Here is a 13,220-nt window from a genome sequence, read left to right on the forward strand (position 1 = left end):
ATTAACTTGAATTATGCTCGCGACCTAATTTAGTGAGACGTTTCATTACGACCTAGAGCAATAAGCACGAATCAGCTTAACTTGTACTATCGATACCATCATACACATTACCCAGCATCCGGGAAAGCAATTTCTAACCATTTGATATCGATTTATTCCCAAAGGGAAACGTGCAAATTCTTCTTTGCGTCCTTGCTTGTGTAACATTGAGGACGATGACGATGACTACTCGGGCGATACACTCCATTCGCCGGTTTGTTGTCGTTATATGTCTCACGTACTCGACGAGGATTTTAATTTTGCATTAACATTCACTTGTAGTGTGTGACGTACAAACGTAGGGAAATGACGAACGAAGGAACGAGCGAGCAAATGACGGTAGCGGTTTACTGGCTAAACATTCCACCATCGCTTCGGCGGGCTCGCCAGTTGGTACCAGAACCCTTACCTACTTTCCATTTCCGGCGCGGCATTTCCGCAACCTTGGCTTGGTTCGGATCTTCGTTCCCTTGGCACGGTTTGACGGTTGAACCGTTAAAAATTCCCAGTTTCTCTTGAGGTCCTCGGATGAGATTTTTCCACCTTTCGCTATCGCGTTTTGATTTTATGTTGCTCTTTATCAGGGGTCGGTAGTCTTTTGGAAAAAAGAGTCAAAATCACATTTCACTTTGGTGAAATAAGTTTTAAAAAAATACTGCTTATTCTAGAAACATGAATAAAAATCATTCAAGGTGTATGAAAGAAGTGAAGATTTTTTTTTTTAATATATCTTTATTATTACCAATTCATCATTACATTTATATTACATTAATACATTAAATAAGGTGTTCAGTTCAATAATGAACTTTCAGAGCCCTATAGTTTAATAATCACTAAAATTTATTTATTCGACTTAAATTTGCTGAGCACAATCAAGCATTTTTATAAAGGAGAACATCCTGTAGTGAAAAAAAAAATATTTTAAACTAAAAACTAAAGCTATCCTAAAATTAAACTAATTGTAGAGAGAGCGAATCTCTGCGATGGAAGACTGCATCGATTTGCCTCTGAAGTTGGAGATGATTTTGTTGGCCATCTCTTCGATAGATTCAATGCCTGCAATCCGATGAATATCTTCGGTGCTGTGCCAAGGTGGAAGCCGCAAAATCATTTTCAGAACCTTGTACTGAATCCTCTGAATGGCTTTCTTCCTCGTCGCGCAGCAGCTAGACCAAATCGGAACTGCATACATTATCGCTGGTCGGAATACCTGTTTGTAGATTAACATCTTATTTCGCAGACACAACCTGGATTTCCTGTTGATGAGAGAATAAGGAGATTTAGTGTATTTATTACATTTAGATTGAATATCTTCAATGTGATTCTTAAAAGAAAGATTCCGATCAAGTGTGAGTCCCAAGTACTTCACGTGATCAGACCATTCTAAAGAAACCCCATTAAAAGTTATGGAATGATTTTCATTAGGTTTTAAAAAGTTTGCTCTTGGCTTATGGGGAAATAAAATAAGTTTAGTTTTGGAAGCGTTAGGAGAAATTTTCCACATTTTCAAATAATTCAAAAAGGAATTTAAATTTTGTTGCAATCTACTGCGTACCACCCGTAAATTTCGACCTTTGGCTGAAAGCAAAGTATCGTCAGCAAATAATCTTCTACCTTTTCCTTCTGGGACATCAGGAAGATCAGAAGTAAAAATATTGTATAAAATAGGCCCAAGTATACTACCCTGAGGGACACCAGCTCTAATGGGTATCCTTTCAGAGCATGAATTTTGATAGCTTACTTGCAAAGTTCGGCTAGTCAAATAATTTTGAATAATTTTGGTGAGATATACAGGAAAATCAAATCGAGCTAATTTAGCTACTAAACCTTTGTGCCAAACACTGTCAAAAGCTTTTTCAATATCAAGAAGAGCAACACCAGTTGAATAACCCTCAGATTTGCTAGCGTTAATCATATTAGTTACACTCAAAAGTTGATGTGTAGTAGAATGTCCATGACGAAAACCAAATTGTTCATCAGGGAAAATAGAATTATGATTAATGTGAATCATCATTCTATTCAAAATAACTCTCTCAAATAGTTTACTTAAAGAAGGAAGCAAACTAATTGGTCGATAACTTGAAGGCTCTGAAGCACTAAGCCAAGTAAAAACATTTATTGAAAATTTTAACTAAAAAATTTAAAGTGCTTTCAGGCAACTTTTTAATAAGAATATAGAAAATCCCATCTTCCCCCGGGGCTTTCATATTTTTAAATTTTTTGAAAATCAATTTAAGTTCATCAATATTTGTCTCACAAGAACTTTCAAACACAATTTGCTTAGAAAGAATATCATCAAATTCTATTTGAGCATCAATTGGACTTACAACGTTTAAATTAAAATCATGAGCAGACTCAAATTGTTGGGCTAATTTTTGAGCTTTTTCTTAATTAGTTAAAAGAAGTTTATCCCCATCTTTCAAAGTAGGAATTGGCTTCTGGGGCTTTTTTAGAATTTTAGTTAATTTCCAAAATGGCTTTGAGTAGGGTTTTATGTCCTCTACTGCTTTAGCAAAATTTTCATTACAAATGAAATTTAAACGACGTTTGATCTCTTTTTGAAGGTCGCAATAAATTAATTTCAAATAAGGATCCCTAGTTCGTTGAAATTGGCGCCGACGAAAGTTTTTCAGTCGTATCAAAAACTGAAGATCATCATCAATTAAAGGTTGATTAAATTTATGTTTAACTTTAGGTATTGAAGCGGCTCTAGCATTGACTATTGAAGTTGTCAAATTTTCTACAGCCAAATCAATATCTTCTATTGAATTCAATGGAACGTTTACATCTAAATTACGTTCAATAAAATTCATATATCGCTCCCAGTTAGCCTTTTGAAAATTAAAAGTTGATTTTAAAGGGTTTTCAATGGGACTTTGGGATAAAGAAAATGTTACTGGAAGGTGGTCTGAATCGAGGTCCGCATGAGTAACTAATTGACTACAATGCTCGCCTAAATCCGTTAGAACCAAATCAATTGTGGAGGGATTTCTAATTGAAGAAAAACAAGTATGCCCATTAGGATATTCAACAGTATAATAACCTGCAGAGCAGTCATTAAACAAAATATTCCCATTTGAATTTGATGAAATATTATTCCAAGATCGGTGTTTTGCATTAAAGTCACCAATAATAAAAAAAAATAGATTTATTTCTGGTGAGTTTTTGTAAATCTCCCTTCAAAAAATTTTTCTGTTCACCGCTACATTGAAAAGGCAAATATGCGGCAACAATTATAATTTTCCGCATAGAAGATTCTAATTCAATTCCAATTGTTTCTAAGACTTTTGTATTGAAAGAAGGAAGAAGTCTAAATTTGAGACGACTATTGATGACAATAGCTACACCCCCACCTTGTCGATCAAGTCGATCATTTCGTAAAATTTTAAAGAAAGCATTGCTTTTCAAGTTATTGTCTGGCTTTAAAAAAGTTTCAGTGATGGCAGCAATATGTATGTTTTGAGTTTTCAAAAATAAAAAGAATTCATCTTGGTTAGCCAGCAAAGATCTAGCGTTCCAATTCATAATATTTAAACATCTATTTGGATCCATGAGGAAATCGTAAAGTCATAATAATTTTGTTAGCATAATTAAAAGAAGTTTGGAAAGCTTCAAACATTGAATTTGCTTTCAACATAAGTTGCATCATTTCCATTAAATTTTGATGCAAAAATTTTAATTTTTCCTCAGTAATCTCACCCAAATCAACAAAATTGTTAGAATCAGAAGAGGAAGGAGAAGAAAAAGTATTTGAATTTCGGGGATTTTCCCAAGCCTTCGCATGAACGTTGAGACTTGGTTTTTTCCCATTTTTATTAGTTAAACCTGAAGAGGGCAACCCATTTTCAACCACCTCTGAGAACGATAAACCACGAGCCTGTGGCGCAGAATCAGCCCAGGTAACATTAAAATCACTTCGGGTATTACCCAGCCGTGATTCCAATGTAGGCCGAGGCTGACTGCGAACAGGCAGGTTGTTGCCGGTCTAACGTGTGTAGACGAAAAAGAGGAAGGAGGAGAAGAAACATTTCTGGAAACTTTGGGGTTTTTCCTAGAAGCAACAATTTTTGCCCTAACGGGACAATCTAGAGAATTCGAGGAATGATAACCTGCGCAATTCGCACACTTAAAAAATTCTGTTTTTGGCTTATCACCACCAAAAAGGCATTTAGATTTTTCATGATCGAATGAGCCGCAAAACATGCATCTGGCATTCATTCTACAATTTTTAGTGCCATGACAAAAAGCTTGACAACGACGACATTGCGTAATATTTTGTAAAAAATTGGTATGGGATTTACGAAAAGGTTCAAATTTTACTCGACAATGAAACATAAGACGAGCCTTTTCCAAAATTTTCAAATTATTAACCTGATCCTTTTTAAAATGGATCAAATAAAGTTCAGGAGCAAAACCAACACTACTGGTATTATTCGTGTTGGTTCTTTTCCTCATTTGAATTACTTGAATTGGAGAAAAACCTAACATAGAATTTAATTCATTTGTGATCTCCTCCGGTGTCTGATCGCCGGTGAGACCACAAAGTACAACTTTAAAAGGACGATCACCTCTAGTGTCGTACGTAAAAAAATGGTGTTTTTTATTATTCAAATAATTTAAAATTTTTTGAAAATCATTAAAAGATTCCGCCAATATACGAGCAGTTCCCCTTCGACCGATCTGAAAAGAAATCTTCACATCCTTGACGGAAGTGACGATTTCTTTTCGAAAGGCATTGAAGTCAGGAATCGTGACCGTTATTGGTGGAATCTTTTCGTTTTTAAGAGTATAAGAAGAAGAAGAAGAAGGTTTCTTAGTACTCTTATCAGAATTAAATATGAATATTTCCTCATCACCGATGTTATGAAGGACATCGAATGAATTGGAAATTTCAACTTTTTTGGCAGATGGCCCTGGATTAGGTTCAGCAATCCGTTTTCTTCCGGCCCTTGAGCCGGCCGAAGACTTGCTGGAAAGAAAGGAGAAAATATGAATAAAAGAAAATGAAAATAATTTTAGCACTGAAAAGTGCTGATTGAAATACAGGTAAGGAAAAAATAAATAATGTAAAATGTTCCTGCAGGTACACAGCAACGATACGATGCTCCGGCGTACGTGTTGACGGCTCAACGGTACAGATGGAAGTGAAGAAGTGAAGATTATGCTGCCATCAACTTAGGCATCTTGCAACACTTTTCAACTTCAATGGCTTCTAAAAACCTAATATCTAAAGATAACCATAACGATTGTGCATCAAAAGTTTTATAGTTGATGGGGCATCAAATTTTAGTGGTCAGAAAAACTATTGGTTTCATAAGTTATCTTTTAATTTACTAAAACATGCAATGTTCACCCTACTTAGAAAAAGGGGTAAGTTCACACAGCAAAAATAATTCGAGTAATTTAAGAACAGAAACGATGCACGGAAACGGAACATTGTTTAAGATCTTAAATTCTATCACGACGTGTAAATTTACATCAGAAGCGATGCACGAACATCGAACGGCTTATTGCCGTGTAAAAATACAAAGCGATGTAAAATTTCAGATTTTATTCGGAATTTTTTGCAATCCTTACTAATTATTGAGGTCTACGGCGCTATGATTTTATGAAAAATAAAGAACACCAAAGTTTTTTTTCAACGTTTATTTTTTAAACAAAACATAGTAAAATTTTTATTTATCACTTTCACCACCGACTTCCGAGAACAGGAATCGGTATTTTTTTTCATGTCCTATTCTTGTTCCCATCATCAGTGCTACCGCTATCATAAAAGTCAGGAAAATTTTCACCACTTTTAAATACGCCGTTTGCTTCTCGTCTGGTGTCCGTTTGGAGCCTTGAACAAGGCTTGAAGTTTGCTTGCGAGTGCCGACAGATGATCCTTTGCTATCTTATATGATCTTTTGCTTTCATATATGACGGCAGAGCTAGGGCTCCTTTTTCCAACGGGCTTTTCGCTGGCAAAAATCCATTTTTCGAAAGCTGCTTCAAAATAAACCACAATCGCGAGGAAATGTTAAGAAACTCATGCTGCGAATGAAACAAAAACAGTCGATCGATCTAATTTAACATAGCTTTGGATGTAATTTTAGCTTGCAGATGATTTTTTAGATCAGGTTGTGTAAACTTATTCTAAAGAATTTAATTTAAATTTTTCACTTCTTTATTTAAACCGAGTTAAAATAGATCAAAAAGAGTTTAAAATTAAAGCTTTTTTCAATTACACTTGTGAAAAAAAACGCTCGTGTTTTAGGTTTCGTATACATTTAGAAATTTTTGAAGTGAAAAGCCGGATGAAGCCTTCGGGGAGCACGGGGCAATTTTTCTCGGGGGGCTCTCAAAATAGTTTTTTTTTTCACAGCCATCCTTAAGAATACCTTATATGAAGCAACCGAAAGTTTATTGTTTTCATATAACCGTTGTTTCTTCAATAATATAAGAACATCCCCCTTTTGAATATTGTAACACGTCTGAACAAATTGTGTTGCCAAAATCGAAAGGGTTTTTTTTCTAAAATTTTTCAGCTTATTACTGGGTCATTGTTATTTTCATTTGAGCAGTTTTTTTGACAATTTTTGATAATTTTTAGTCAAACTTTTATTGTTTCTTATCACGTTTCAGACACATTTTGATTTTTTCATATTCTTTTGAATCATCTCAGAAAAATCAGTTTTGAAAAAGCTAAACAGTGAGAGAATTTTAAGTTTAATTTTTTTTTACGCCTGGTTTGTGCTTCACCAAAAATAGAACTACTATTTCAATCATGAAAATTGAAGTAAAATTAAATCTTAGAATGAGAAACATACATAAAAGTTGAATTCAGATTCACATCTCAAGGTCTCAAATGAAATCAAAATCAAAATTTTTAATCAAGATTTAGGAAAGTAAACAAATAACTACAAACAGTAGTATAGACGATCGCTAGATTAAGTAAGTTTAAAATGGTATAGTAAATTGGTACATTATAAGGGAATTAATTTAATTTAAGGTCCGCTGAAGAGGAGTGAAAAGCTAAAAGTAGCTCGAATCGTTCGGCCCAACTGGCAAATAAATTTGTAGTTATTTATTCGCCAAAAAAAGTCGATAATAAAATAAACAACTTATCGCGGAGATTAGCTAATTCAACAATTGAGGAAAGAGTGCCTATGCAGTGAAATTCTTAAATAATGGTGCTGGTGATTGGCAACCTTGCCAACTAACGACGATAAAAAATGGCAAATCAATTCAGCATATACCTCGGGAATTGGAAACCCATTTTTTAATTTGGTTTGGACACCTAGAAAATGTTTGATAAATATCTGGTCAACATGGAAGGATGTCGAAAACTCCAATTTGGGAATTCATCGAAAATGAATGGTTGAAAGTTCAAAAAGAGAATCTAAATCGATATCAGATCCAAAGTAGGGAAAGCCAAATATCACATGTAAATACTGACTCCACATCTTTAGTACCTAAAAATCGGTTTCAAGTGATTTGATAATTTTTTTTAACTGTAATGTGAAATTTAGAATAAGATTCTTATCAGATCAAAAATAAAAATGTGAATATTTTGACTTCATAAGTAGAACTGTTTCAGCTGGAAGATATTAAATTGAAAACACGAAACAATCCTTTACTACGTGAACTATGAATCCGTTGAGGAAAACCAACCAAAAATTGAACCTTCATTGAAAAATATGAAAAAGATTTAAATAAAATCATAGAAATATTAATGTCACATAACCACTCTGAAATTTTTGTTTTGTAACAAGAATTCAGGATATTTACTAGGTTATTCAAAAATAAAAATGCTCAGAGTCAAAAATATAAACATAGAAAGTTTTGAGAAAGTTTTATATCAAACTAGCTGACCCGGTGTGCTTTGCTCCACCTTCCAAAATTTAATTAAATTTATTGAAAGAATTCAAATTCAGTTTTTTTTTGCTAGACAGCGTTTCAAATCAAATTTCAACATAATTTAGAAGCGAAAGCTTTAAAAAGAGAGAAGCACGTGAAATTTCTAACTCCAGTTCAAAGATGGTTGATTAATATTTTTTTTAAATTGATCTCTAGGTTTGTTTTTCAAGATCTGAAAATTTAACTCTGTTTTTATAAGCTTCAGAGAGTTCATAAAGATGTCAAAATGTATGTTTTAATGATATGAGCGTCCAGTCCTTTCCCTCTTGCAATGCTAGAAGTGCTCACGAACTATTAATATTAAATCATTTTTTGTAACTAAATGACGCAAAATTTCGCTTTATTTATCTGAAAAATTTTCAAATCATGCCAAATATGATATGGACAAAGATCTTCTCTACCCACAAATAAGGAAGGGACACAATTTTTTCGTATGTAAACAACCTCTCTTCCTTTTGCTCGATAAATTCTCGATTCATGCCAACAAACTTGTAAGGAAGCCCTGATTGGTTTGATGAGTTTTCAAGCTCTACAACGCAATTCATATGGAACTCCCTTTGTTCCTCCCATCTTAATACTGCAATGCAGACAGGTTTGTAACACTCATAGAAACAAACCACGTACCAAAATACCTTCCCATTTTAAGATCATGTTAATAGTTTTTTGCCATATACCTACTAAATTTGTATACATGACACATTTAACCTTGGAGTTATGCCAAACAGCATCTGGTGACTTTTTGTACTGCAAATTACTATATTTTTGATTGTTTAAACAAAAAGTGCAAATAAAATTCATTTCGATAAGCTGTAACCCAATGAATTCAGGAAAAACATGGTTTTTTATGTGAAAAAAATATATTTCAATTTTGTAATTCAACTGAATCACAGCCATTTTCTCTCTTTTGTGATGAGGGTCCTTTTAAAGACTTTTAAATATTAAAATTTATTTACCTTATCTGTTCATAACAATTGATTGGTAAGCAGATTTTCAAAAACTGAATGGATCGAAAACAAATCTGTTCATGCTTCAAATAAACATCACACCAAACCTCAAAATGATGATTTTTGCGCCTAGAAGGCTAACAGTTCTTTTGCTTCTATTTTTTTTAAAATTGCAATCTTAATTTCAATTCAAATACATCGGTGCAAGTGCAAACGAAATTTATCATAGTTGATCTTTTATATATCTAAGAAAAATATGTAAATCTTTAAAATAAAGCAATTATCGTTTGTTGTATAATTGAATCAGTTCTCAACAAACTCTCATTGAAAGTAAAATATACAAAAAATGTTGACAAAAAGATATTTCTAAGTTAACATTTGTCCAATTTATTAGGGCAAGTGAAAACATAATGCTTTATCTGAATTTTTTCATATATAGATGCGTAACATAGACTATGTAAAGGCTTTGAAATGAATTGAATACATGTTCCTGTTTGTTTATCAAACTTCATTGATATATCTGTAGTCTTTCTGCAGTATAAGTTAATGTTTGATATCCCACTTTTACTGAATGCTGTTTCAAGCAAAAGGCCTTTATTTACAAAGAGATTTAATAATTTTGAATATCCACTTCTGATTCAACACACGACCCCTTTCTGACCTTTCTCACATTATGCTCAATCATTTTGGAGAGGATTTTTTTCAAAGGTAAATATTTCATGGCTTAAAGGCGCGTCTGAACTTGTTCCACCACAGTGAATATTATTTTCAACACTTTCAGGTTATATTAAAAATATATAAAAAGTCACTTTCACTGAATATCAATCACAAAATAAAATATTTTCAACAAAAGTCTCTTCTATGTACCCAAAATTTGTAAACCAAAAACACAATATTCAGGTTAAGTAAGTATTAAAATTGTTTTTATGAAATGAATTTGCGGCTTTATCGGTGAGGGTTAAAGAGTTGAAATGAAAGACGGATAGAAGATCAGAAGAAAATTCTAAGGTGGTGAAAAGAGCGAAGAGCATTTGAAATAGAAGCTTGACCACATACTAAATTCTTTGTCCCACACCAATTAACTGTATTGAAGAAGTAGTACACAATAGAGGAGGCACTTCGTTTTTCGATACAGTTAATTATGGATGGTTCGCTCTTTTCACCACCTTAGAATTTTCTTCTGATCTTCTATCCGTCTTTCATTTCAACTCTTTAACCCTCACCGATAAAGCCGCAAATTCATTTCATAAAAACAAATTCACGGTGATTTCTACTCTTAAAATTAAAATTGTTTGTAAACTAACAGTACAGAGTTTTTGGTGAACGATTTTTGAAAAAAGGTGTTTTGATTTAGATAAATTATTTATTTGGGCCCAACAATTTGTAGATCAAGAGATGATTTATACATTTTTTGAAAATGTTGAACGTTGTGTACTTTCTTAACTGAGAATTTTTCCTTAGAATGCATATCCTCACTTTTTGTTATGAAAAGTGGTTTATTTTATCGAAAACTTCTACTTATGCTTGCAAAAAATCAAAAAGATCCCTGCATTCAGCCTTCATATACATCAATCCACTATTTTAAAGAACAGGCTCTTTTCAGTTCAGGGTCTGCTCATTTTCATCGAATTTTGTTGTTGTTCTAAAAGTTTAAAAGTGATACATCTTCAGTTAATTACATGTTGAAAAAATGTTTTCGTTGTATTTCTGATAAAATCATCCTTTTTTCTGTTTTCAATTTGCATCAAAACTATCCTTCTAGGCGTATTGGATTATACAATTTCCACTTTCTTTTTAAAAGGTCCGCAAAGAGTCATACCATTATTTCATATGCACTTAATATTTTCTAGACTTCAATTACTGTTTAATTAACTCGAAATCAAAATATTTAAATTCTTTCGCGACGTTGGCTCGCGACGCCTCGACCTTGGAGACGAAAAACAAACCGCCCAAAGGAATAAAAAAAATCTCGAAAAATGTTAGCCGTGACTTTTATCTGATTCAAAAACAACAAATTTAATTATTACGGGAAATTGAGATGACTTTTTGTTTATTTTATTCGATATAAACCGATTCGCATGCCTACAGAATATTCTAAAAATAATTTCATTTGAATTGTTTGGGTCATTTCGGAGGAGTAGTACTACAAACATCGTTACAAGAGAATTTTATATAAAAGATTTCAAATCTATGACTGCAAATCAAAGGAGCTTTTCCAAATATCGTAATCAATCAAAGCTCAAGTGTGTGCTGAAAAAATTTATCGTGAAGTGTGAAGAATGATTTAAGAGATACATGGTTTGATCTACTGTGAAATCAAAAAATATTTGATACAATTAACGAAGAAGGTTGTGTTTTTTTTTTATTGTAAAGTAAGAATATTAGGTTGCAGTAATTATCTGGACATGCCTGGGTTTGCAAAGAAAAATTTGAAAGAAGTACGATTTTCTTCACTTTCTCCATGAATTAAGTGTTAAGTTTCCGAGCCATAATTTCAGGGTGGCCTACACCAACATTTCAGAAAAAATTTTAAATTTTAATTGCAACAAACTTGGTTTTTTAATGAAAAATCAAATTTAAAGTTTTTGAAATATTTGTGATGTCATAACGCATAAAGCACCAACTACAGTGATTAGGCGGCATCCATAAATTACGTAACGCAAAAATGCACTTTTTTGACCCCCTCCCCCCGTATGTCACAAATCGTAACGCTTCGACGTACCCCTTAGGAATATTACGTAACACTTATAATTACCCCCCTCCATTCTCTCATATTTTTAAATACCGATTTTCGAAGGTCCAAAAAGATTTTACCATTTTTTAACGTTCTTCAAAACGGAATTAATATCTTTCCAAATCGCTTCTTAGTACTCATTAAATTGCATGACATCAAAATAGCTGCGATGATACTGAAATTTTTAAGAAAAAAATTGTTACGTAACGATGAGCACAGCAAGAAAAAGCAAGAGGGTACTGAAAACATTTAGGAGTAAAAATTACCACAAAAAAATTTCTAACTGAAATCATTCAAAAATGGGGGTTGATCGAAAACTTTTTTTCACCATCTGGTGTGGAATAATTAAAATAATTTAAGGTTTGTAGGTGATCTAATTAATTGATTTTCTGTAAGAATCTTCAACTAGCTCACGAAGTGGGAAACCATGTAAATTTTACCATCATTTAAATTAAAAATTGAATTAGTGTAGTGATTATTAGATTATTAGTGATGGTATACAAATGTTGCATCTAACTCTATTGTTGCATGATGCCCAGTTTGATGGTACGATTATGTGTAAATTGAGATTTCAACTTATTTTAGTATATTTTATTCAAAGTTTCAAAAGAATAAAAATGAATTTAATCAATTGACTTTGAAGATTTGAAGAGAGTTCAGATAAATCATTACATGTTGTATAGGAATTCAATTCAATTTTTTTTATTGATTCAAGTTTGAACCTATTAAAAATTCAAATAAATATACCTATTCATTTTTGGATGTTTCATTCCATTAATTTTTTTCATTTCAGAAAAGGTTTTTATAATACCTTCAAAAATCTCTTTTTTAATGGAATGGAACACATGTTGAACGATTACAATACGACTTTCATAAAAATGATTCACGAACATGAATAAGTTAGGGATAAGGAGATGAAGTTAAACATCTTTAAAGATATATTAGTTTTCCGGGTTAGCTAGTTATAATTAATTCTGGCAACACTGCAAAAACCTTTAAACATAATCGAAGTGTAGATTTAAGGTTGAAGCAAAACTTTTCAGAAGACAAAAAGTAGTTTTGGACTAAGCGAAAAAAGTTGTAGACCATTTTGTTGTCATTTTACAATACATTTTCTATGGGGAAATATGTGTAAACTAAATTAAACAAAAGTATCTTCAAGTTTGTTTTCGAAGTTTTAATTTTATTCAAGCTTCGAAAAACTGTCCTCTGAACTAAGTATCTTGAAAAAGAAATATTCAGAAATGTTTGAAGATTTTTCAAAAAAATGTTTAAATAGTTTAAGTAAAAATTTTATCTTAGTTCATGAAAATTTAAAATCAAAACATACTGGCTTACTGGTGAATTTTAATGTTTTATACAAGATGGAGCCATCGTCATCAGAATAAAGGAACCTTTTCAAACGCCTTGTTTCTAAATGGTTCATAGTTTAGTAGTTAAATCGTTGAATTGATTGGTTTTGATCTTTTGCGTTTTTTTTTCTATTTTCAATAGCGATCTGCGCTCTGTTTTTCCTGTTCATTTTTTTGTAAGAATTATGACTATTTGTTAATGAATGAATTTCAACCTGTTTGTGTTATGTTTTTTACAACTATGTTTTACAA

General features: G+C 32.3%; 1 protein-coding gene across 1 annotated transcript in view; it reads right to left on the reverse strand.

Moving 5' to 3' along the window:
- Positions 1–386: 386 nt before the first annotated feature.
- Positions 387–13,220, reverse strand: part of LOC129752262 (uncharacterized) — a 52,488-nt gene continuing 39,654 nt past the window's right edge. Inside the window, exon 2 of the mRNA XM_055748049.1 lies at positions 387–634. Within this exon, the coding sequence (XP_055604024.1) occupies positions 387–634 (248 nt within the window). The remainder of the gene's footprint in view (positions 635–13,220) is intronic.

The sequence above is a fragment of the Uranotaenia lowii genome, chromosome 3, assembly GCF_029784155.1.
Source record: "Uranotaenia lowii strain MFRU-FL chromosome 3, ASM2978415v1, whole genome shotgun sequence".
Classification (NCBI taxonomy): Eukaryota; Metazoa; Arthropoda; class Insecta; order Diptera; family Culicidae; genus Uranotaenia; species Uranotaenia lowii.